The sequence below is a fragment of the Notamacropus eugenii genome, chromosome 4, assembly GCF_028372415.1.
Source record: "Notamacropus eugenii isolate mMacEug1 chromosome 4, mMacEug1.pri_v2, whole genome shotgun sequence".
Lineage (NCBI taxonomy): Eukaryota > Metazoa > Chordata > Mammalia > Diprotodontia > Macropodidae > Notamacropus > Notamacropus eugenii.
In genome coordinates this window covers 49,034,788-49,061,273 of record NC_092875.1, presented here as the reverse complement: position 1 = coordinate 49,061,273, position 26,486 = coordinate 49,034,788, and the positions used below count along the sequence as shown (strand labels likewise).

The 26,486-nt window shown below is 41.5% G+C and overlaps 1 protein-coding gene across 1 annotated transcript in view; it reads left to right on the top strand.

Moving 5' to 3' along the window:
• The window catches only part of GALNT9 (polypeptide N-acetylgalactosaminyltransferase 9), a 271,939-nt gene that overhangs the window by 102,352 nt on the left and 143,101 nt on the right, over nt 1–26,486 (top strand). The window contains exons 3-4 of the mRNA XM_072600789.1: nt 22,947–23,113; nt 24,988–25,162. Coding sequence (XP_072456890.1) covers nt 22,947–23,113; nt 24,988–25,162 — 342 coding nt within the window. The remainder of the gene's footprint in view (nt 1–22,946; nt 23,114–24,987; nt 25,163–26,486) is intronic.

Genomic DNA, 26,486 nt, shown 5'->3' with positions numbered 1-26,486 from the left:
GCACTCAATAAATGCCTGCCGAATTCGAATTGTTAACGATTGTTAACAAATTGTCTGGAAAGTCTAAAAGGAAGAGTATGGAGAAGTAGAATAACACAAATTAACAGGACAGCTTCGAAACAAAAGCTCGATTGATTACATACTTTTTAAAGCAAGCTGTATGAGATAGAGATTCAGTTTCATATGCAATCCTTTTCTGTTCTTTGTCTGTAGAAATGCTCATGTTTGTTAGGATTCATTTAATTCAAAATAACATATATTTTAAAAAAACTTTTTAAAGAGAAAAGCAGCTCCTTGAAAGCAAGGACTATTTGTTTTACTTTGTTGTGTTTTAATATTTGTATCCTCAGTGGTAAGCACATTGTACTTAAGAAATGTTTTTTTTTTGACTTGCATGAACTGATGCTGAGGGGAGAGAGCAGAACCAGGAGAACACTGTACACAGTAACAGCCACATTGTGCGATGACCAACTTTGATAGACTTAGCTCTTCTCAGCAATGCAATGATCTAAGAGAATTCCAAAACAATCCTGCCACCCACATCCAGAGAAAGAACTGTGGAGTCTGAATGCAGATGAAAGCATACTATTTTCTCTTTTTTTTCTTTCTTGTGTTTTTTCCCTTTTGTTCTGATTCTTCTTTCACAACATGACTAATGTGGAAACATATTTAATATGATCATACATGTATAGCCTATATCAAATTGCATGCTGTCTTGGAGAGAGGGCAGGAGAGGGAGAAAGGAAATTTAGAACTCAAAATCTTATAAAAGTGAATGTTGAAAGCTAAAATTAAATAATTGATCAATTTTAAAGAAAGAAAGGGTCTTTTTAAAATTAAATTGAATTTAACTGAACTAATAACATGACATACTGGAGAGAGAGAGCCAGTCTTGAAAGCAACAAGAGCTGAGTTCAGATCGTGCCTCTGGCATAGACTGGCTTATGACCCTGAGTAAATTACCTAACCTCTCAGTGCTCTAGGTGAGAGCTAAGACTCTAAATTGTAGGCAAAGTGCCAACTTTTATTGGTAAAGAGAATTCCCATTCCACCTGGGAATTCCCTATACTTATGTAATGAGTAAGGGAACATTTAGGTAATTACCTAACATAGGATTAGGAGCCATAATAGCAAAAGCCCTAAGAATGGTAGTGGTGGGGATATTGGTGATGACAAAAATACAAAAGGCAATTCTTGCCCTCAGACATTTCATATTTTAATAAGGAGACTCTCCTCAGCTCCTAGCACAGTACCTTATAAACAGTAAGCACTCAATAAAAACTTGCTGAATTCAATCAAGTTAACAAGTTGCCTGGAAAGTCTGAAAGGAAAAGGATGGAGAAATAGACTTTGTTAGAATGCCATCTATTCATGGTCATCCCTGGCCCCAATAGGCTTTGTTGTACTTGGGATTCCTAAATGACCAATGGCCTTAGATACCTCCTGGGGAGGAAGGCTGGTGGCCCCCAGCTTGTCAGTGGGTTGCTTCTTCCCTGACCCAGCCATCCCTTGCCCCAAGAGCTGTGTCTCACCAAGCATCATCTCCAGCATGTAAACATGAGGGCCCTGAAGCCCCCCTTCCGAGCACAAATCAGGGTGCTTTATGAGTTGGCTTGCCAAACAGCTCTCTCTGTGCTGAACTGTAATTCCTTCCAAATACCATAAACTTGCTTTATTTTCTGTCTGACAGAAACTGTGCTATATGAGTTCAGAGAAAAGCCCTGTGGTTACTCTTAAACTGAGTTATTCCAGGACTACAGCTTAATGGTTTGTTTTCCTTCTCCTAAGTCCCGGTTGTTCTTGAAAGCCAGGCAGGCTACAGAGAAGGCTATAGCAGAAATAGGGCTGAAACTGGAATCAGAAGAAATCTGTGTTCAAATCCCACCTCCCATATTTATGGGCTGTGTGACCCTGCCCAAGTCACTTAACTTCCTTTAGTCTCTGTTTCATCAGTAAGAAGGAAAGACCATAACTTCAATAACTTCTCACCTGGGAAGTTGTGAGGGTCAGATGTGAAAATGTATGCAGGGTATTTTGCACTTACAATGCTGTTCAGTCACATCTGACTCCTTTGGACCTCATTTGAGGTTTTCTTGGCAGAGATACTGGAGTGGGTTGTCATCTCCTTTCCCCGCTCATTTTACAGATGAGGAAGGAAAGAGGAATAAGTGACTTGCCCAGGATTACACAGCTGGTAAGTGTCTGAAGCCACATTTGAACTGAGGTCTTCCTGACTCCAGACCTGGCACTGAGCTGTCTGGCTGCTCGTGCAATCATGAAAGCCCTATATGATACTAGTTGACATGTGGATAGACAGCTGACCTCAGAGCTAGCAAGATCTGAGTAAAGATTCTGCCTGTGACACTAATTGGTCATATGACCCTGGACACATAACCTCTTTTAGACTAAAAGTTGCAGAACTGGAGTTAGGAAGACCTGAGTTCAAATCTAGTCTCAGACACTTAATAGCTGTGTGGTGCTGGGCAAGTAACTTAACCACTCTGTGCCTCAGTTTCCTCACCCATGAAATAGGGATAATATTAATAATACTTACCTCCCAGGGTTGTTGTGAGGATAAGTCTGAGAGGTAGATATTATTAGTATCTCTACTTTGTAGATGAGAAAATTGAGGCACAGAGTGGTCGAGTTACTTGCTTCCACTCTCAAGAGTTCCCTAATGAAATTTCAGATCCGGTCATAATCCCTATAGTCTCAAAGAAAGTTAAAAGAGCAGCCAGAAAAGGTAAGCTCCATAACAGCAGGAATTAGTTTACTTGTCTGTCTTTGTATTCTGGGGCCTAATGCAGTGCCTCAAACATAGTAGACACTTAATAAGGGCTCGTTAGATTGGATCAGGAATCTTAATCTGTTTGCTTGGGTTTAATCATCATGTCAACACAAGTCTCCCAGATCTATAAATCCAGCCTTAATCTCTTTCCTGAGCAAAAAGCCCACAGCACCAGCTGTCTATTGAACATTCCCACCCAAATGACCCATGAGCACATCAATCTCAACATATCCAAAAGAGAACTCATCATTTTTCCCTCCCCCAAAAAATCCCACCCCTCTCCTTAACTTCCGCATTTTAAAGGCCACCACTATCTTCCAGTCACCCAGGTTCACAGCACTACAGTCATCTTTATCTCTTCACCCTCCATCCACCTATATTCACCTGCTAAGTTTTGTCGACTTTAATGCCACAGTATCTGAGATATGTTCCCTTTTTATCACTCACACAATCACCACCCATTCAGACCTCATCACCTCTCCCCTAGACTATTGATGTTGCCTCCACTGTAAATCTTTCCCTCTCCTCTCCCCTTCATTGGAGTATTGAAATCACTTTCTTTTTGTCTCTCCTCCTCAGATCTTTCCTCTTCCAAATTTATCCTCCACAAAGCATCCAAAGTGATCTTCCTAAAAGCACAGATCTGACCATGTCATTTCAATTCTTTCATATCCATATTTTTGCCCTGGTTGTTCCAAGTGTCTGGAATGCACTTTCTCCCAACCTCTGAATAAATGCTTGCCAGGTTGGATTGGGAATGTTCAGATTAATCTTGAAATCTCTGGTTCTCTTTAAGACTCTGCTTAAGGGTCATCTCTGAAAGAATGCATTTCCTGTTGTCCCTGATGCCATTCCCTTCAAAGCTGCATTTTCTCTACATCTTCTATGTTCTGATTTAAATATATTGTCTTCCCCATTTATATATGAGTTCTTTGAGGGAAAAGACTGTTTTTGCTTTTCTCTTTGTTCCCTCTACACTTAGCCCAGTGCCTGACAGGTAAGTGCTTCATAGGCAGTGAGTTGGCACAATGTGTTGAGCACTGAACTTGGAGTCAAGAAGGACCTAACTTCAAATATGGCCTCAAGCTAGTTGTGTGACCCTGGGCACGTCACTTAGTCTCTCTCTGCCTCAGTTTCTTCATCTATAAAATGGGGGCAGTAATTATCTCTCCTTCCCAAGATTATTGTGAGAATAAGATGAGCTATTTGTAAATCAAACATTAAGGCACTCTATAAAGTATTATTATTATTATATATTATTATAATAAAGTATTATTATTAATTTTCTTTTTTTATAATTAAATTTATTTATTTAACTTTTAACACTATTTTCACAAAATTTTGGGTTACAAATTTTCTCCCCTTTTATCCCCTCCCCCCCCAAACACCAAGCATTCTAATTGCCCCTATGACCTATCTGCTCTCTCTTCTATCCTCCCTCTCTGCCCTTGTCTCCGTCTTCTCTTTTGTCCTGTAGGGCCAGATAGCTTTCTATACCCCTTTACCTGTATTTCTTATTTCCTAGTGGCAAGAACAGAACTCGACAGTTGTTCCTAAAGCTTTGAGTTCCAACTTCTTTACCTCCCTCCCTCCCCACCCCTTCCCTTTGGAAGGCAAACAATTCAATATAGGCCAAATCTGTGTAGTTTTGCAAATGACTTCCATACTAGTTGTGTTGTATAGGACTAACTATATTTCCCTCCATCCTATACTGTCCCCCATTACTTCTATTCTCTTTTGATCCTGTCCCTCCCCATGAGTGTCGACCTCGAATTGCATTCTCCTCCCCATGCCCTCCCTTCTATCATCCCTCCCACCCTGCTTGTCCCCTTATCCCCCACTTTCCTGTATTGTGAGATAGGTTTTCCTACCAAAATGAGTGTGCATTTTATTCTTTCCTTTAGTGGAATGTGATGAGAGTAGACTTCATGTTTTTCTCTCACCTCCCCTCTTTATCCCTCCACTAATGAGTCTTTTGCTTGCCTCTTTTATGAGAGATAATTTGCCCCATTCAATTTCTCCCTTTCTCCTCCCAATATATTTCTCTCTCACTGCTTGATTTCATTTTTTTTTTAAGATATGATCCCATCCTCTTCAATTCACTCTGTGCACTCTGTTAGAGAGTGTATGTGTGCGTGTGTGCATGTGTGTGTGTAATCCCACCCAGTACCCAAATACTGAAATGTTTCAAGAGTTACAAATATTGTCTTTCCATGTAGGAATGTAAACAGTTCAACTTTAGTAAGTCCCTTATGACTTCTCTTTGCTGTTCACCTTTTCATGGTTCTCTTCATTCTTGTGTTTGAAAGTCAAATTTTCTTTTCAGCTCTGGTCTTTTCATCAAGAATGCTTGGAAATCCTCTATTTCATTGAAAGACCATTTTTTCTCCTGAAGTATTATACTCAGTTTTGCTGGGTAGGTGATTCTTGGTTTTAGTCCTAGTTCCTTTGACTTCTGGAATATCCTATTCCATGCCCTTTGATCCCTTAATGTATAGGCTGCTAGATCTTGTGTTATCCTGATTGTATTTCCACAGTACTTGAATTGTTTCTTTCTAGCTGCTTGCAATATTTTCTCCTTGACCTGGGAACTCTGGAATTTGGCCACAATGTTCCTAGGAGTTTCTCTTTTTGGATCTCTTTCATGCGGTGTTCTGTGGATTCCTTGAATATTTATTTTGCCCTCTGCTTCTAGAATCTCAGGGCAATTTTCCTTGATAATTTCATGAAAGATGATGTCTAGGCTCTTCTTTTGATCGTGGCTTTCAGGTAGTCCCAAAATTTTTAAATTGTCTCTCCTGGATCTATTTTCCAGGTCAGTTGTTTTTCCAATGAGATACTTCACATTATCTTCCATTTTTCCATTCTTTTGGTTTTGTATTGTGATATCTTGCTTTCTCACAAAGTCCTTAGCCTCCATCTGTGCCATTCTAATTTTGAAAGAACTACTTTCTTCAGTGAGCTTTTGAATCTCCTTTTCCATTTGGCTAATTCTGCTTTTGAAAGCATTCTTCTCCTCATTGGCTTTTTGAACCTCTTTTGCCAATTGAGTTAGGCTAGTTTTCAAGGTGTTAATTTCTTCAACATTTTTTTGGGTCTCCTTTAGCAGGGAGCTGATCTGCTGTTCATGCTTTGACTTCAAGTCTCTCATTTCTCTTCCCAGCTTTTCCTCTACCTCTCTAACTTGATTTTCAAAATTCTTTTTGAGCTCTTCCATGGCCTGAGCCCATTGGGTGGGCTGGGACACAGAAGCCTTGACTTCTGTGTCTTTGCCTGATGGTAAGCATTGTTCTTCCTCATCAGAAAGGAAGGGAGGAAATGCCTGTTCACCAAGAAAGTAACCTTCTATAGTCTTATTTCGTTTCCCTTTTCTGGGCATTTTCCCAGCCAGTGACTTGACCTCTGAATATTCTCCTCACACCCACCTCACCTCCTGATCCTCCCAGCCAGCGTTTGGGGTCTGAGATTCAAATGCTGCTTCCAGCCTCAGGATTTTTGGCAGGGGCAGGGCTGCTATTCAGTATGAGATTATGTTCAGGTGCTGAGGTCGGGGCAGGGCCGCCTCTCAGGCTCAGTTCCCTCAGGGGGTTTATGCACAGACCTTCCACAATGGATTCAGGCTCTCGCCCGCTTGGGGAGCCCTGGTCTGCAGCCGCCTCTCAGCTTCTACCTCCTGGGGGGGCCTGAATTATGGGGGCACCCCACTCTCCTCTCGACCCACCAAAGAGACTCTCTCACCGACCCCCGTCACCTGTGGGTGGAGGGACTTGTGCGGGCCGCTGGAGATCCCATCCCTGAAGCCCGCTCGGATCTTTTCCTCTCGGTGCTGCGGCCGTGGCAGGGCTGCACTCAGCTCCCAGTCCCAGTGCCCAGTCCGCAGCATGAAGGACCCCCGCGAGAGGTTTGCAGGTCTCTCTGGAACAGAAATCTCCCTCTCTCCAATGTTCCATGGCCTCTGGGTGCAGAATTCGCCGTGAGTTACTTCCCTGTAGCCGTTCTATGGGTTGTGGGTTCGGAGCTATGTGTCAAGTATTATTATTATTATCTTGGACTGGGGGAAGCAAGTCATTTGACCACTGTCTCCTCAGTTTCTCAACTGTTAATTGGGGATAGCACCTCCTTCTCAGGGTTATTGTGAGCATCCAAGGCAATAATAATGTAAAGCACTTAACACAGGGCCTGGCACATAGTAGAAGCTTAATAAATGCTTCTTTCCTTGAACAGTGCTTGACACATAGTAGGAGCTCAACAAAGACTTGTTTGATTTATTCTTCTAATAGAGAAGAAGACCAGATTGGGAGGTGGAACTGGGTGCTGGATCATTGACTCAGATGACCTACACTAATAAAAGATGACCTACACTTCTGAATGAACTGAAGGACATTAAATCCAGGCCTCCCCCAGTCATCTCCTTGACCACTAGCAAGGAGCCCATCTGTCAAGCATTGAGGCATTTCCTCATCAAGAAAACTTGGCAAAATGGATTAGCCAAGAGAAATGATTGAGTCCATTTTTCTTCTCCTCCCTGAATGGTCTCATGTACAATACACGGGTAAAATATTGATGAATGAACTCATTAGGACTTGTCCTCAATGACAAGTGAATCCATCGCAGCATGATGGTGCAATCAGGTCTGTGTTCACATTGAGAGACTCGGAACCCTATGAATATCACCACCAACAGTATGCATCTGGGCATGTCTAGGTGCCTAACCCTGTCCCGTGCCCTCTGCAGTGAAAAAGAATGAGAACAACCAGACCCTACAACCATCCAGGAGTGTACAGCTGCAAAGAAACAGGAACCAATCTGAACTGGATGAAAAGATACACAAATAGGACTCTAACAGAAACCTGAATACTGATTAATACAAATAGAGATTGCTGTGCTTGGCATATAGTAGGTGTTTAATAAGTGCTCGCTGACTGACTGCCTTCCACTCAGTCATTTTGGGCTAATAGGCCATCAGCAGAGTGGGGCATGAGTGGTGGCGGCATATCTCCGAACCTCAGAATAGTTACAGTTTCCCAGTACAGAACAAAAAAACATGTCTTTACATGCAAATAGAAAATGTTCTCTATTAACTCAGGTCTTCTTGGAACCTGGACAGAATGAATTTGTAGAGATTTATGATAAATTGCTGCCACCTGAAAATATGGGCATCATGAAGGTCGAAGAGATTAATCCAGAGAATCAATCAATTAGCCAACAAGCACTTATTAAGGACTATGTGGTAGTCACCTAGTCACAGGGCAGCTAGACCTCACAGTGGTTAAAGTGGAATCAGGAAGACTCCTCACCTGAATTCAAATCTGGCCTCAGGCACTTGCTATCTATGTGACAAGTCACTTCACTCTGTTTGTCTCAGTTTCCTCATTTGTCAAATGAGCTGAGAAAGAAGTGGCAAATCACTCTTGTGTCTTTGCCAAGAAATGGGGTCACAACGAGTCAGACACAACTGAAAATGACTTAACAATGTGGTGGTCAGTGTGCTGAGTTCTAGAGATGAAAAGAAAGACAAGAACAGTCCTTTCTCCCACGGAGTGATGACTCACTATAACTGTAACGTGGTTTTATATATATATATATAGTTATAGTTATATATAGGATGCTTATAGGGCAGTAGACAGCTAGGTGACACAATGGGGAGGGCACTGGATATGGCATCAGGAAGAGATGAGTTGAAATCCAGCTTCAGACACAGTATTGTTAGTGGATAATTTACAATACATATATAGCTTTGTAGGGATAAGTAGTCACTACATTGAGCTAAACACAGCAATGCTCTTTTTCTAAAGGCTAACTTCCTTTTTTTTTAGTTTAAGTGGATGAGTTCTTCCTTTTAGCTACCTGAAGTAAGTTCCTCTTTCCAGCAACTGCAGAAATTATGTAGTCAATTCATATGTATTATAAAAGCATCACCACTAGCCACAAATGTCTGGCTGCAGAATAAGAATTTTAAGGCAATCTCACTTTGACAAGCAGGATGTTTGAACATAGGTCCAAATCTTATAGAATACTCAATTTCATAGTTGTCACACCCCAGAAACTCCTCCTTATGCCCCCAACATCCCCACACTCCAAATGTTGACAATAATACCACAATCCACTCAATTTGCTGCAGCAGGTACCTAGCCTAACCACAAGTCAAGAGGCCTGCCTGGTCCAACTTATACCCAAAATCAGTTTCTGAAGATTTCTGCAACTGACCATAATTCCTCTTTTTCTATTATAAAAATGAGCTCTGTTAATCTGGCATTTTTCCTCTGACCAGGAATCGATAGACCTTATTTGGTTGCATTTGCTAGGTTTGTACATAAATTATTTTACTCAGAAGCTTTGTACAGCATATTCTTTCTATTTCAAATCATAAATCAGCAATACCTGTGTTACACTGGGCAAGTCACTCGATTTCTGTCTGCCTCCATTTCCTCATCCGTAAAATGAGCTGAAGAATGAAATCGCAGACCACTCCAATATCTCTGCCAAGAAAACCCCAAATGGGGTCACAAAGAGTCAGACATGACTGAAAATGACTGAATAACAACATCACTGTTTTCAGTTCTAGGTAGACAGGAAGAGCTGGATTCAAGTCCTGCCTTTGACATGTTCTAGCTGGGTGACCCTGAGTGAGTTACCTAACCTCTTAGATAACTCTCCAAGACTAAACTAATATTAATACTAACGGTATAGCTAATACTAATACATAATGATACTATTAGTTGGAATTTATATAGAGCTTTAAGATTTACAAAGCAGTTTGCAAATATCTCATTTGGAAAATAACTGAACAAGCTGGTCGATCTCCCTGACAAAAGTGTCTCCCCACTGCAGTCATCCTCTATCCAGTTGTCAAAAGTGATATTTCTAAAGTACAGGTCTGCAAATGTCACACACTCCCATCTCCCACCCTACTCAATGAACTCCAGTAGCTCCTATTACCACCAGGATCAAATGTGAAGTCTTCTGTTTGGCATATTCAAAGCCCTTCATCTCACACACACACACACACACACACACACACACACACACACACACACACACATCTCTTCAGTCTTCTTACACTGTTCTAACCTCCAGACTCTTTGACTCAATGACACCAGTCTCCTTGCCCAAAAACAGGATCCTCCATCCCCTAACTGTATGCATTTTCTCTGATTGTCTCCAATATCTGATTTTTTTCTTCTCATCTCCACCTCCTGTTTCCTTTAGATCTCACCTACAGTCCTACCTTCAGCAAGTAGCCTTTCCCAATTCCCCCTTAATGCTGGTGTCTTCCCCTGAAATTATCTCCAATTTATTCTGTATTACAATACAGAATAATATTTTGTTTGCACATAACTGTTTCCATGTTGTCTAGACTGTGGGGTCCTTGGGAGCAGGACTTTTTTCTCCCACCTTTCTTTGTATTCTCAGCCCTTAGCACAGTGACTGACATATGTTGTGGTCATTTAGTTATTTCAGTCTTATCTGACTCTTCATGACCCCGTTTGGAATTTTCTTGGTAAAAATATTAAAGTGGCTTACCATTTTCTTCTCCAGCTCATTTTACACATGAGGAAATTGAGGTAAAGGGAGTTAAGTGATTTGCCCAGGGTCACATAGCTAGTAAGGCTGGATTTGAAGTCACAAAGAGGCATCTTCCTGACTCCAGGTCCACATCTATCCATCATGTCACCTAGCTGCCCTGATTGACATATAATGGGAGCATTTTTGTCCATTTGACACTTGACTGTCTCCAGTGACTATCACAATTCGTAGACTCAAAACCCTCATACTGGAATTATGCAATACCTCTCCCAGTGGCTGCACAGAGTGACGAATGGCCTATGGCCATACAATGTGTCCCTCTCCATTTGTGCTCAGTGCTCCATCCCCTGAAGGAATTCCTCATTGGCTGTTGATGTACTGGAAAGAGGTCACCCCTCTAATTCACCTCACAGCTGGCCTGTAAAGCCATCCTGGCTCCACGTGTGCTTTATAAGCAGCTTGTTGGAAGGAGGTTGAAGATCTACTTGCTTCTGTGGAGAAAGAAGGCAAAAATGAAGTCAGTGCTTCTTCTTCCACCACAGGTCCATCTTCCCCTCCAGGCTTATTTCTTCAGAACCAGTAGGTTCTAGACCAGGGGTGGGGAACCTAGGAATCACTGACATTTCTACTTCTTTCAGCCCATTCTTTCAGTTTTCTTATAGAGATGTAGGATTTATCATACACAGGGACAACTGTCCTTTGACTTTCACACCAATCTCCAATCCAGAATTTTCCAGGAAAGGCCTTCTTTCTTTGTTAGTTCACCCAGCCTTCCATCCATCCATCTGTCTCTTTCTTAATCTACCTACTTATCTATCTATCGCACTCATTACTTTAGTTCAGGCCCTCCTCACTGCATGCCTGGACTTTTCTGACAGCTTTCTGGTTAGTCTTTGCCTTAAGTCTCTTCTCACTCCAGTCTAGCATTGGCTCAGCTGCCAAAGTAATCTTCCTTAACTGTCAAGATGAGTTATTTGAAGTTTATCCTAAAGAAAATTGGGAGCTATGGAAGGATTTTTGAGCAGAGAAAGTTCCATGTCACTCTTACACACACACACACACACACACACACACACACACACACACACGAGAGAGAGAAGAGAGAGAGAGAGAGAGAGGCAGAGACAGAGTGAGACAGACGGAGACAGAGAGATGTTACTATTCATTCCTCTAAAAGTATTAATCATGTATGCTTTATGGCATGGACAGGGTGTCTGGGGTTAAGGCACAGACACCACTTCAGTCAAGGTTTCTTATATGGTTATCTTTCTAGGCTGACTTTCCAAGACAGAAAATTCCAGTTCCCTAGCTAATCAACCCTCCCCATCTCTAGCCTCCTGACATCCTCACCCAATCCAAACAGCCCCACAACAAATAAAAAAACCTATCTTTTTTCTCTATTCCCTGAGAAAGATTGTTTCTAGTTTGTGAGTGTGAATTATTTTTACTGTAATCTTGGGCAGAATTATTCTTCCTTTTCAACCATTTCAGAGGTGGGAAAACAATGAGACAAGCCTAGGCAGGGCTCTGCCCCTCTCTATTACCCACATGGTCTGCCTTGGCTTTCCTGAACTCTCTGAAGTAGGGGATGAAAACACCGAACTGGTGAAAACTTGGTCTGAAGATGTGAGCAGCATCTGTCAAAACGGTCCTGGACTCCCTCTTGCCACAATGCCTGAGGGTCCCTGGTGGTACTCCTTCCTTCCCCTTCCCTGTCCGGACTTGGAGATATCAGCAACTTTGGTGGGGGAGGGAGTGTAGAATGGAAGAATATTCAACAAGCTCTTTCATTTTGAATTGTCAATGGCTGGCCCAATTGGTCGAGTGAATGCAGTTTGTTACAGTGGAGTGCAAGAGTTAGTAAGGGACCATAGTAAATAATCCGGGGTCAAGGATGTGGCTTCAACTTCTAATTCTTACTACCTGAGTGGCTTTTGATAATTAACTTCCTTAAGCCTCAGTTTCTTCAAATGTAAAAATAAAGTCTTAAACTAGATGACTACTGAAGATCCTTCCAGCTCTCATTTTATGATCCTAAGTCACTTAATGGCCCTGGCCTCAGTTATCTCATATGTAAGATGAAGTGATTGAGCTAGATGAGATCCCTTTCCAGATCTTGAGTGACAATCCTATGAACAGGGGAAAGAGCAGTACCTCTGGAGTCAAAAGACTTGGGTTCAAATCTCTCCTAGTTATTCATAATTATTACTTGTGTGACCTTGGGCAAGTCAATCAAGCCTTTCTAGGCTTCACTTCCCTCCTTCGTAAAATAAGACTGGACTAAGACAGTAAGTGTCCTTGTCTAGATCTGTGATCCTCATTACACCTGCTTCTTCCTCCATGCTTCTTCAGGTGTCTCCATCTGAACCATCTGTCCTTCCCTTGAACCCATCAAACAAAATGACCTCTTATTTGCCTCATCTGGTCCTTCTGTAAAGCCCTTTTTTCAATCTTAGCAATGGGCTGAAAGCCTCATAACCTGAGTTGCAGAGAAAGGTGAAAACCAATTCACATGTGAGTTATTTTTGCCACATTCTTGTCCATAATTACTCTTCCTAGCTTTCAGATTCTTTATGGACCACTTCTTCAAACCAAACTATAGAGCAAAAGATCTTTATATTCATAAGAAGTTTCAACTGCAGATTCCCCCCTTGCCAGTACATTGCAGCAGATATTAGAGAGATGACTGTTTCATAGTCTGTATTCGGAATTTTCTTGACATGTTGGGTAGTTAACATGTCATTATTTTTATTTTTTGGAATCAGAATGATTTCCTCTCCTGTTAAAAATAAATAAATAACACCTCAAATCCTTTAGAAGATTTCAATCTTTAGGGAAAATTTCCATTCTCTCCCCCGGCAGGACAAAGCTGATTTCTTCTCCTCTGTGGGCTCTGGCACAAAAGATTGACCCAAATAGAAGTGAGCAGAAGAAAGGAAATATAAATAAACCAGGTTAATTGTGGGTAATTAATATTCTACTGCTTTCTGAAGTTCCTAATCTCAATTTTTGACTGAATCACAGAATTTGAGAGTTGGAAAGGACCTCACCCACTACCTGGTCCAGCTCATACACAAAAGGAATCTCCTCTATAACATTCCTGACAAGTGGCCAGACAGACTCTGTTTGAAGACACACACACACACACACACACACACACACACACACACACACACACACACACACATTGAGAGAGAACCCACCACCTTCCAAGTCATCCTAGGATACTTTGGAGAAGTACTACTTGGTAGGAAGCATTTCCTAGAATCAAGGGTAAATCTTACCCCGGACAACTTCCACCGCTTTCTCTTGGATCTGCCCTTGGGACCAGGAAAAATAATACTGGAAGGCTCCACTCACCCTAAGTCTTCTGTCATCAATAATTAATACTCCTAGTTTCTCTTTCTTTTCTCTCTCTGTCTCTCTCTCTCTCTTCTCTCTCTGTTTCTCTCTCCTCTCTGTCTCTCTCTTCTCTCTGTCTCTCTGTCTATGTATCTGTCTCTCTCTCTCCCTCCTTCATCCATCCTTCTCCCTCTACCTCTTCTTCTCCTCTTTCCTCCCTCCCCACCTATCTCTTTTCAGTTCTGTATCTTTCCAGGACTGGAGGCACAACAGCCACTCGTCAGTAATCAGTAGCATGTATAGGGTAGAAAGCTGCCCTCTGCTTGCTTGTGACTATATTGAGTACAATAGGAGATTAAGAATTTGGTTTGATTGATGGAGTTGATGCCAAGACAAATGATGAGAGTAAGAAGATGAGTGAAGGCAGCGTATGAAGAGAGGATGGAGATGTGTTAGGGTAAAGATCCCTGGTGATTTAAGAGTGAGTTTTGGACCTTTAGGTATAGCTCCCTGAAGAATCTGGGTCATCCCAGAGGTACCATGATAAAGTAACAGGGAGAGAGTGAGAATTAAGGCAACCTGAAAAGACAGGCTTATCCGGATTGTGTCCACCCAGTAAGATGAAGTGCATACTAGATAGAACCTACATACTGATCTCTTGGAGTGATTCTAGGACTTGGGGAAAAGTGATGTCACACTGGCAGATGTGATATATTACTTGTCCCTAGCAGTCTTAGTAAGGAAAAAGAAGACATGAGATGGGGAGAGAACAAAGTTAGAGCCAGAACATAAGAGTGTGTCTGTATGAAAGGGTCCATGACATATAATGTCTCTGAGGCTTACTATTTATGTGACACCATAAGATATGATCATGAGATAATGTTTGTTAAATGGGGAAGGATATGATTATTTCATCAATGATGGGTAGGAATATTGAGGGAGGCTTGGTTATTGGTCCAAGGTCAATCATAATGTTGACTTTTAATGGCTCAGTTTTACCATAGCAACCAACTCAATTCAATGTCCACCATGGTGCTCAGCACAAACTCTTATTTCCCTCTTAATAAGTTCATCTCCATTATAGAATCACAGTCATAAAATTTAAGATGTAAAAGGACCTCAACAACCATCTAATTCACCTCATACCAGAAAGGAATCTTCAGCATAGCAGATAAAAAAAATGAGCACCTAGCTTCTGCTGAAAGATCTCTAGGGAGTGGGAATCCCTTATCTCCACTCCACTTTTAGACAGCTTTTATTGGTGGGAAATTTTCTTTTCCCTGATAGTGAAGCTAAATTAGCTTCTTCACAACATCCCAATATTATTCCTAGTTCTACCCTCTGGGGCCAAAGGAAATAAGTCTTCTCCCTTCTCTCTTCCAATACTTGAAGACAGCTACCATTTCTCCCCCTAAGCCTTCTCTTCTCCAGGATAAACATCTACAGTTCCTTCAACCCATCCTCATAAGACATGGATTCAAGGATCCTCACTGTCCTGCCTGCCCTCCTCTGGACACTTCTAACTTATCATTGTCCACATTAAGCTGTGGTGCCCAGAACTGTGTTGAATGAGAATGCTGTTTTTCAGATCAGTCCAGAATTGTGTAGTCTATCCAGGTGAATGTCTTCCATATTTTCTTTCCCCCAAATCCTAGTCTTTGAGGAAAGAGACTTGATTGTGCATATCCATCTACCTCTTACCAATTTCTGTTGCCATTTATGTCTCTAGAGGACAGATACTGGGTCTATTCCAGATGCGAAGCCCACTGCTGCAATCCAGTTTGTGTGGTTTCCTCACTAGAAGTAGCAATTTGACTTTTCTTCTCCACAGATGTATATCTGAGGACTGTTTTTTCTGGGTCTTTTCCATCCAACCATCAGATCCTGGCTAGAGTAGTAGAGATACTGAATTCATACCAGCATCAATTCTTTTCTAGTTCATCAATAAGAAATTCTCACCCTTGACTCCTCTTTTAGACATTCTTAGTTGAGTGTAGCATAGTACCCCCTGCTGACTTATGAAGGCAAGTAAAATTTCTCAAGGGACTTTATCCAGGGGATCATCAGTTCAAATGGTTTCCACTTCTTTGGAAATGAAGTCTCTTTAAAGGATTGACAGAATAGCTCCATAAGAAATCACACTTGTTTCTCTCAGCCTCAGAGGAAAGAATTAGACAAGAGGAAAGTTTCAGAAAGGCCCATTTTAGCTTGATGGTCAAAAATTTTAACAGTAAGAGCTGTCTAGGTCTCTCTCCATCCTATACCCCTCCATGGCAAGACTTCAAGTCAAAGAAGGATAATGACTTCTTGGCTACGTTGTAGAAGAGATTCATGGACAGATATATTATGACCTTTTCCAGTTCCTATCGCATATAGGCTCTCCAAAGATATTTCTCCTGACTTTTCTGGCTTCCTTCAAGTGCCATCTAAAATCCCACCTCCTAAGATGTTGCTTTTTTAAAATATTTTGCACTTTTTGTTTCTCAATTGTTTCTTTTTGTTTACATTGTAAACATTTACAGATTATTCTTGATTCATGAGAGGTCTCTTGCAACAAAGTAAAACAGTAAAACTAATAATACAGTGACTGAAACTGAAATTGAATGCAATATTTTATATCTACTGCTCACTCTCTCTATTTTTAAATATTAACAGAAATCTATTTTCTCTCCCTTCCACTCCCCAATCCATTGAAAACAGCAAAAAAGCAAAATTTCTTGTAACAAATACGTACAGCCAAACAAAATAAATTCCTTCAGTATCTGTAAACAATACATATACATATATATGTATATATATATATATATATATATATGGCTCATTCTGTATTCTAAATTTGTTGTGGGTCTATTAATGGACAGCATGTTTCATCAGTCCTTTAGACTCATAAATGATCACTGTAGTAATCACAGTTCTTTTTAAATTTTTTTAATTTTTATTTTTTGAAGGAGAATCATCAGAGAAATCGCTGTAATCACAGTTCTTACAGCTCTCAAAGTTGTTTGGTGTTCCAGTACTGTTAGCCATGTGGAAATTGTTCTCCCAATTCCACTCATTTCATTCTCTATCAGTTGATAATAGTCTTCAAAATTGTTCATTTTTTTAAATTTTGATGTCCTAATATAAATTGTTTCTCTGGTTCTGCTGGCTTCACTTGGCATCAGTTCATATAAATCTTTCCATGACTCTTTGAATGCATCTATTTCCTCATCTCTTACAATGTAATAATATTGATAATAACTAACATTTACATAGCACTTACGATGTGCCAGATTGTGCACTTTATAATGATTATCTTATTTGATCCTCACAAAAACCTTGGTGGTATTATTATCCATATTTTTACAGGGGAGGAAACTGAAATGCACAAAGGTTAAGTGACTTGCCCAGGGTCACACAGCTAGTAAGTGACAGAGGTCAGATTTGAACTCAAGTCCTCCTGATTCCAAGTTCAACACTCCATCCACTACACCACCTACCTGCCTCATCTTACTCATATGTATCACAACTTGTCTATTTCTCAATTGTTAGACATCCTCTTGGTTGCCAGTTTTTTACCACCTCCAAATAAAGAGCTGCTATAAATATTTTTGTACATAAAAAAACCTTTTTCCCTTTCTTTGATCTCTTGCAAGTATAAACCTAGCACTGGTATTGCTGGGTCAAAGGACATGTGCTATTAAAAAAATTTTGTGTATAATTCCAAATTTCCATCATTTCTTCCAGCACAGAAATATTCCATTACATTTGTGTACCACAATTTGTTTAGGCATTCCCCAGTTGATGGGCATCTACTTTATTTCCAATTGTTTGCTATCCCAAAAAGTACTACCGTAAACATTTTGTATGTGGGGACTGTCGTCTTACTGAGGGTTTTCATTATCTTGACCATGTCTTGTATCATAGGCATTCATAGACTATGTTTTCCATTAGACAGAGAGCCTCTTGAAAGTAGGGTTTGGTTGGTTTGGTGTTCTGTTTGTTTGTTTGCCTTTCTTTGAATCACTAACACTTATCACAGTGCCTGGAACATAGTAGGTAATTAGTCCATGCTTACCTTTTTAACTGACTGACATTCCAGCTATGAGCCTCAGAAAGAAGGCATTGGAGAGAGAACTCACTGTAGGCTTAGAGGGATCAGCATCCCTTTACAGATGATAAACTGTTATCAAATCCCTGATAAGGAAAGATTCACACTTGATCAGTTATCCTCTAATAGCTTTCTTCCATAATTAAATCGCATCCTAGAAGTGTGAAGATATAACCCACGCCTTTGGCCTGTTTTAGAGGACTCCAAAAGGCTTCTTTTACAGTGGGATAATAAGACCAAAACATTCTCTGTTTGTGAACTCTTCGATGAGCTGAAACTAAGTGAGCTTGGGCTGAGTACTTGCCCTGGGTGAGGTCCCAGAGGAGCTAACAAATGGGGAGATGAGGAGAGACAAGTTCACAAATACAGGAAGGCTCAGAAAAAACACTATTTACAATAGCCTAAAACAGGGTCATTCAAATCCATCCTCCTTTTCAATAAATATTGACTGAGACTGCTTGGTGCACAGGACCCCATGCTGGTCCACTGGGGAAATGAAGTCAGTCAGTTGGGCAACATACAATTGTTTAGTGCCTACCATATGTCAGGTGCTGTGTTAAATGCTGAAGAAACAAAGAAAGGCAAAAGAAAAAAACAGACTGCAAGGAGCTAATAGTCTATTAGGGGAGACAACATGCAAACAACTATCTATGAATGTAATATAGACAAAAATAGTTTCTAAAGAAAGGCACTAATATTAAGGAGGACTGGGAAAGGCTTCTCACAGAAAGTCAAACTTTAGCTGAGGCTTGAAGGAGGCCAGGAGGCAGAGGCAAAGAGGGAGAGCCTTCCAGGCAGGGCAGATAGTCAGTGCAATTGGCCAGAATCTGGAGATGGGGTGTCTTGTTTGGAGGAACAACAAGGAGCCCATGTCACTGGATCAAAGAGTATATGGGAGCCCGGGAGATAATATGATATAAGAAAACTGGGAAGGTACGTTAGGCGTGGCCCTTGACTTTGAGATGTTTATGATTTATCAAAATTATTGACTTCAGAAGGAGGAGAGGAGCCCTTGTCCACTGACTTTTTTCAAGGACCAATGTGTGCCTCAAATAATCTTATATTTATTTATGTGTGTCCATTGTATAACTCCCAGTAGAAAATAAATTCCACAAGGGCAAGAACTATTCAATTTTTTTTCTTTATATCTCCCAGTCTTTTACATATTAGTCATATAAAAATTGTTTAATTGAGCTAAAAGTGAACTAAATGGATAGGGTATAGGAGTGAGGGAAGGAGGAGGTAGAGAAGAACAAGGAGAAGAAAAAGAAAAGAAGAAAAGGAGGAGGAGGAGAAGGAGAAGGATAAGAATAAGGAGGAGGAGAAGGAAGAGGAGGAGTTGACTGAAAAGTGTGCTGCTAAAATTTGACAAAAAAGAGAATGCATAGTCCTTGATGTCCTGTACCAAAAAGCAGATTTCGTAAAAAGAAAAAGGGAAGTCTAGGATCACATATTTCAGGCTGGAAGGGATTTTTAAGGGGTCATGAAGTCTAATTTCCTCATCTTAAAGATAAAGAAACTGTTCCCAAGAGGTGTTTTCCTGAATTCCCTTTTTATCAGCATTCTTTCCCTCTTGAAATTACTTTAGCATGTATTTTACATGAATACAGAAGTTCATAGAGCTAAATCTGGAAGAAACGTTGGAGTCCATGTAATCCAACTCCCTCATTTTACAAATAAGGAAGCTGAGACCCAGGGGAGTTAAGTGACTTGACCACAGTCACATGAGTTATAAGAGTTGGAAGTGGAACTTGAACCCAGGTGTCCTAACTTCATATTCAGTGATCTTTCCCTTACACCATATATATTGAATTCTCTTATACGTATTCACACACACACACTCCCAGGAGAATGCAAGGTCCCTGAGGTCAGAGACTGTTTGATTTTTATCTCTATATCCCCAGGTCCAAACACAGTGCCTGACACACAGTTGGTATTTATTAAAAATAAAGTTTGTTGCCTTGAAGGGAACTGAATTTGTCAAAGGCAAGGGATTCAAACCAGGTCTTCTGACTCCAACCACATTACTCCCACAAAGCCACTGTCCACTCAACTCAAGGGCAGCCTGAGCTTTGAGTCAAGTACTGTGAGGGGTGACCTGAGTGCTCCCCTTTGAGCCACTAGGGAGCCCAGAACCTGCCTAGGTGTGGACAAGCATGTTAGAGAGAGGAGAAGGCAAGTCCCCACTGGCTAAGAAGGCAGGAATAAGATTTTGTGTTCAAAAGAGAAATGCAGGTTAATTAAAACCATGGAAAAACTTCCAGATAGCTGAGGTAGGGCCCAGCTGATGGGGCGGTCTGACTCTGCAGGTGCCAGGCTATTTTTAGGGGACACCTGTGTGTGTCCTGCTGGGAAGGTGAGAAGAGGACATCAGGGGCTGGGCCCAGACTTTTCAGATGATGGCTCCTCCTCCTCCTCCCCTACCTCTCTCCTCCTCTCCCCATCCCTCTCCTCCTCGTCGTCCCCCCTCCTCCTTTCCCTATCCCTCTTCTCCTCCTTGTCCCCCTTTTCCTCCTCCTCCTCCTCCTCCTCCTCCTCTTCCTCCTCCTCCAATAGCAACTTTGGCCAGAGCAGAGACTATCCTTTCCTGTGCTATTTAGCAGCTCATCAGACTATATGCAAGCCTCCCTGTTGTCACAGAGGAGACCCCTGGCATCGCTGCTCGAGGGAGGTGGGAGGAAAGCCATTATGCAGAAATGCTGAATAACCGGGTCATCAGCTCTAATGAGAGAGGGCAGGGGAGGCCGAGGCCGGCACGGGCTGGGGCTGGCTGGGCAGCTCCACAGTTGCCATGGAAACCTGGGGTGTGTACTGAGGGAATGAGGGCACACTTCTAATTAAACAGGTTTGAGTTCATTTTAATGCCAGCAAGTGAGCACTGAGAAATCCCTACTGCTTTCCTACAGAAGCCCTGATGAGGGCTGATATTTAAAATGTTTTGCTCCTAACCCTGTTTTTATGGCAGATCTTCTCTACTAGGTTTTTATATTTCAAGGCAATAAAATAAGCATTTTTTAATCATTTCCTATGCCCTGTCCCTTCTGCTGGGGATGCAAAGAAGATAAATAAATAATTCCTGCCCTCAGGGAGCTTATAGTCTACTTAGGGAGCTGCAACCTGCATGAAGAAAAGGACAGAAACTATAATTTGAGAAAGGGAAGGACCACTGACAACTGGGCATATTGGGGTGGCTTGGGAGAAGTTACCCCTGAGCTAAGCTTTCAGGGAACTCTCAGAGAGGAAAATCTTCCTCCCAATTCATGCCCATGCCTTCTCTGCAACTTATGAGTCCTGAGATGTCAAGGGACTTGGCCAGGGTCACATAGTCAGCATAATGAGGGGCAAGACATGAACCCAAGTCTTCCTGACTCTGAGGCCAGCTGTCTATCTACGACGACACACTGCCTTTCTATAAAAACAGGAAGGAAACAAGCATTTTTGAATGCCTGCTCCATGCTAGGGATTGTATTAAGTGCTTTACGAATATGATCTCATTTGATTCTCACAATAGCACAAGGAGGTAAGTGCTATCAGAATTCCCATTTTACAGTTAAGGAAACTGAGGCAGACAGAAGTTAAGTGACTTGACCAGAGTGACACAGTTTATAAGTGTCTGAGACTAGATTTGAACTCAGGCCTTTCTGACTGCAAGGAAAAGGAAGGGAAGGGCATAAGCATTTACATAGCACCTACCACAGAATCCCAGGGACCATGTTAAGTGCTTAGTCAGTGGTCTAGACACTGAGCCACCTAGCTGACTCAAACGGAAATGAAAACAATAATGTCTTGTGCCCCACTCACTGGGCATTGAGAGAACCAAATGAGCTAATTGTATCAAGTGCTTTGTTAAGTCTCAAAGCACCACCTAAATGTTAGCCGTCGATTCTCTCTCTGTCTCTGTCTCTCTGTCTCTCTGTCTCTGTCTCTGTCTCTGTCTCTGTCTCTCTGTCTCTGTCTCTCTGTCTCTGTCTCTGTCTCTCTCTCTCTCTCTCTCTCACTGGTCAAGAACAATGATTTCATATGAGGAATTCCTAATTTGGAAACTAACTCCACTGATGCAGATAAGATACTAAACACACACACTCTGAGAGGGAGGGAGGGAGAGAGAGACTGAGACAGAGAGATGACATAGAGCTTAGAGTAATAGTCCTGGAGTCAGGAAGACTCATCTTCATGAGTTCAAATGTGGCCTTAGACACTTACTAGCTGTGTGATCCTGAGCAAATCACTTAACCCTGTTTTCCTTATTTTCTTCATGTATAAAATGAGTTGGAGAAGGAAATGCAGACCACTGCAATATCTTTGTCAAAAAAAAAAAAAGAGAGAGGGGTCACAAAGAGTCAAACATGACTGAAAGTAGTCAAACTACTGTTGAAGGAAACAGAGGCAGGGAGGGAGAGAGAGCAAGAGAGACAGAAGACAGACAAAGATAGAGAGACAGAGGGACAGAGACACAGACAACCACACCGACACAGAGAGTCTTAGAGAGTTACCTGAAGCACTTAAAGGTCAATCAATAATCAATTAAGGCTAATGGTCAATCAATAATCAGTAAGCATTTGCACATAGACACTGGTCATGAAAATGCACAAATGAGATAGCCTCTACCCTCAAGGAGTTTCCATTCTATTACTGTTCTTACTGTAGTCAAACAGCTAGAAGGTTTCAGAGGCAGGACTTTAACCCACAAGGTCTTCTGGACACCAAGGTTGGTCCTCTCTACTAGGCCGTCATGATTCCTTTTTCTTTGGTCATCATCCAATTGCCCTAGACTCCCATCAGACTGAATGATTCAGTTTCCCACATTCCTTAGGGTATCCTGACCCTGTGCTTCCACTCCTTGTACCTATAACACCCTCCCTTCTCTCTAGGTCTCTGTTTCCTCCTAGGCCTTCAAAGCTCAGCTAAAATCTTAGCTCTTCCTTGAGTTTCCCAATCACTCTAGTCTACAGTGATGAAAAATGAAAGGATGGGACTAGATGACTTCTAAGGTCCAACAGCTCTAGATCTATGATTCCCTAGACATGTAGATCATGTGACTTTGGACTAATTATTTAACCTTTCTGAGGTTTAGTCACCTCCTCTGTAAAATGGGGTTGTGGAGATAACCTCTATGGCACCTTCCATCTCTAACTCTCTGATCTTTTATCTCCTCTTCCCGTCTCCCTTTCTCCTTCCCTCCCTACCCTTCTTCTGCAGGTGCAAACACATAATGTATTCTGAGGACCTGCCCCGGATCTCCGTGGTCTTCATTTTTGTCAATGAAGCTCTGTCTGTGATCCTTCGCTCAGTGCACAGTGTTGTCAACCACACTCCATCTCACCTGCTCAAAGAGATCATCCTGGTAGATGACAACAGTGATAATGGTGAGTCTGGGGACAACAAGTTGGGGGGGTTGTTTGTTGTCATAGCATAGTTGTTTAGTCTTAGGGGGTGAAGGTCACATTATAAATCCTTAGAACCTTTCCTACTCAGATGCTACTGGGTTCAGGCCAAGAGGAAAGTTTCAATAATGGGTGGGTACATCCCAGGCCTACACTACAGCTCTCTGGGCCCTGTTCATTGTGCTTCTCAGGGACTTGGGCTTGCCTTCATCTGGGCCACATTACAAGAGGAAGTTTGTCTTAGAAAAAGACAAGAACTGTCCTTCCAAATGTAAAAAAGAGACCCCGGCTGGGGATGAGGAGGCCTGGATTCTTGTGCCAGCCTTGCCAATAAATATATAGTTATATACTTTAGGCAAAGACTGTGGGGTTTTCTCTGGATCTTGGTTTCCCTATTTATCAAATGAAAAAGTTGGACAAGATGGTTTCCAAATAGCACTGGATTTGGTCTCATGGGGCTTGGATCTGGTGGAAATGTTTGTTAAATTGAACTAAGTTCACATTTCAATTCTGATGTTTGCTAGCCATTTGACCTTGAACAAGTCACCACACCTTTATGAGCCTTTCTTCCCTCATCTATAAAATAGGGATGATTGGTTGAGATGACTTAGAAGGTGACTTCTGTCTCGAAATCCTAGACTCTTTGTATTAAATACTCGGTCTCAAATAGGCAACACTTGTTTTCTCCTCCAAACTCTAACTCTATGAGCCATGATCCTCTGTGAATTAACAAAGTTTTACCAAGGGCCCCAAACAGTGCAGAGTCCTTGTTTCCCTGCACTGAGGAGATAGGAAGCTCAGAAGACATGATTTCTGCCTTCCGGGATCTCATATCCCATTTGGAAAGATAGATTAGACATGTATAAAATGATGCTAAAGTGAGTACAAGCCACACATGCCATTTATTTTAAGATGGTGTGATCTCAGGCAGGTCATTTAATAGATACTACTATTAACCCATGTGCACAAAGGATATGGGATTCATGGCAGAGACACCCACTACAATCTATTTATGTTTCCATAAATCATTCCTGGTCTCCCATACTCCTGAGGTCTCTCCCCAGTGCATGTGTTATTAGCTAGACACTGTACTTAATAAACCTTAGATAGATGCCTGAAGCATGCAGAGATTAAATGTTTTATTCATGGTCAATATTGTGGCTAAGAGCTGTCACAGGTAGGATCCGAACCCAGGTCTTTCTGATAAGTCCAGAAAGCTATTCACTATGACTTCTAGATGTTATCATTCTACAAACTGAAGAAGAGGATGTTGAAGGGATGTAGAGTAAAGGAGTGTTCCTAGTAGACATAAGGACTAGATTTGGAATTCCATTGATATAGGAATGTCCCAGGTGAGGAAATTCTCTCTGCTCATGCAGATTGGTGCCTTCTCCACAAATTGCATTCTTAAAGAACTGAGAGAGGTTAAGTGAGTTTCCAAGGGTCACACAGACAACCTGTATCAGAGACAAGGTTTGAACTCAGGGCTTGCTGGTTTCCAGGTCATATCTCTATCTGTTATACAACACTATTTCCCTTAATTATTATTAAAGGAAATATTATTAGGGGCAAGGTTAATCCAGAAAAGCTTCTAGAGGAAAGTGAGAAGTCACTCATGCACTACCAAACCCTGTGCTGTGAACTCACAAGGACTTAAGCAATGTTTGTAATTCTGTATTACATTAAACGAAAAGTAACAAAAAAAAAAATGTGTCACATGGTGTTATATTCTGTCGCATTGTGTTGCATGAAATTGATTTCATTGCTGCATTCTTCCTTTGGCACAACTGATCAGAAGGAATTTGCTACCTCCCACTCCCTTCACTTTGAGCCCTGTTGGTTTGTTCTTTTTTCAGTGGAGCTGAAATTTAATCTGGACCAGTATGTAAATAAGAGATACCCAGGCCTAGTGAAAATTGTCCGCAACACCAAGAGGGAAGGGCTCATCCGAGCTCGGATCCAGGGCTGGAAAGCAGCAACCTCTCCGATTGTGGGATTCTTTGATGCTCATGTGGAATTCAACACTGGCTGGTAAGCTTTCGTGATAGGAGCCAAAGATTTCTGAGTATACTGTCCCTCTCCCGGGGGATCACGTGGTCTTGCATGTATCATCATATTTGTAGGCTGTTTCCATAATCCAATAGACTCACAAATAAAATTGTCTCAGCAGCAGAGGAACAGAAGAGCTCAGGGGATAGAGCTCTCTATAGACCTGCTCAGGCAGTGCAGCCACTGGAACCTGCTCGGGAATTTCTTGTTATTGTACTTTAGGTGCAAAAATAATTGTGTTTTCATGAGCTGCTAAGAATCATGTCCTGTTCCTCTTACCTAGGTTGGTGGAGACACACAGAAACACTGGAGGAGGAAATTATTCTGAGCCCCTCCCCCCAATAAAGCTGAGAATTCCTGGGACTTATTAGGGTCTCCTTCTGGTACACTCATTCTTTCTCTCAAGGGAACCTTAGTTAGTGACTGGACACCATGACTCTGGTTTGTTCTGTTTAAGGTTTGATGTTTTCCCCCTGACATACTTGGAAAGAAGTTGGATTCTCTTATTAGGTTTTTGCTTTACAATGAAAAGCCAGAATAAAGATGAAGTCATTGTTCAGGATTGCAGAATTCACAGTGCAGGAAGCTAGGCTTCGAAATGAGGCCCAGCCAGCTAAATAGAAGTATTTCTTCCCTTTTAATAAGTGAAGGAGAAGTAAATTAAGAAGCAGAGAAAGAAAAGGGGACTAAATAGAAAAGGAGAAGGAAAAGAGAGAGAGAAAGAAGGGGAAGAGGAAAAAAGAAAATGAAAAAGGAGAAAGAATAGAAAATCAAGAGAAAGAAGAGGAGAAAAGAGGGAAGGAAGAAAAGGCATAAAAAGAAAAGAAGAATGAGAATGTAAGGAAGAGGAGAAAAATATGGAAGATAATTAGTAGAAGGAAATGGAGAAAGAAAAGATTAAAAAGAAAGAGGAAGAGGAAGAGGGAATAAGAGAAAAGGAAAGGAGGAAGAAGAAAAAGAGAAGGTGGAAAAGGATGATGCAGAGGAGGAGAAAGAGAAGAATGGAGAGAAAAGAAAAGAGGAGAGAAAGAAAGAGAAGGAGGATGGAGATGAGAGAAAAGGAAAGGAGGAAAAAGAAAAGGAGGTGGAAAGGAAGATGGAGAGAAAGGGAAAAGGAGAAGACAAGAAGGTACAAGAAGAGAAGGAGGAGAAAAGAAAATGAGTAGGAGAAAAGAATACTGGAACAGGGGAGAAAGAGGAGAATTGTGATCTGCTATTTAGCCAACTTCTGGCAGCTGAAAGCCTCTGAAAAGAATCTATGTATTACCCTGTTCAAGGAGTTTGGGTCCATTGTGAATGACGACCA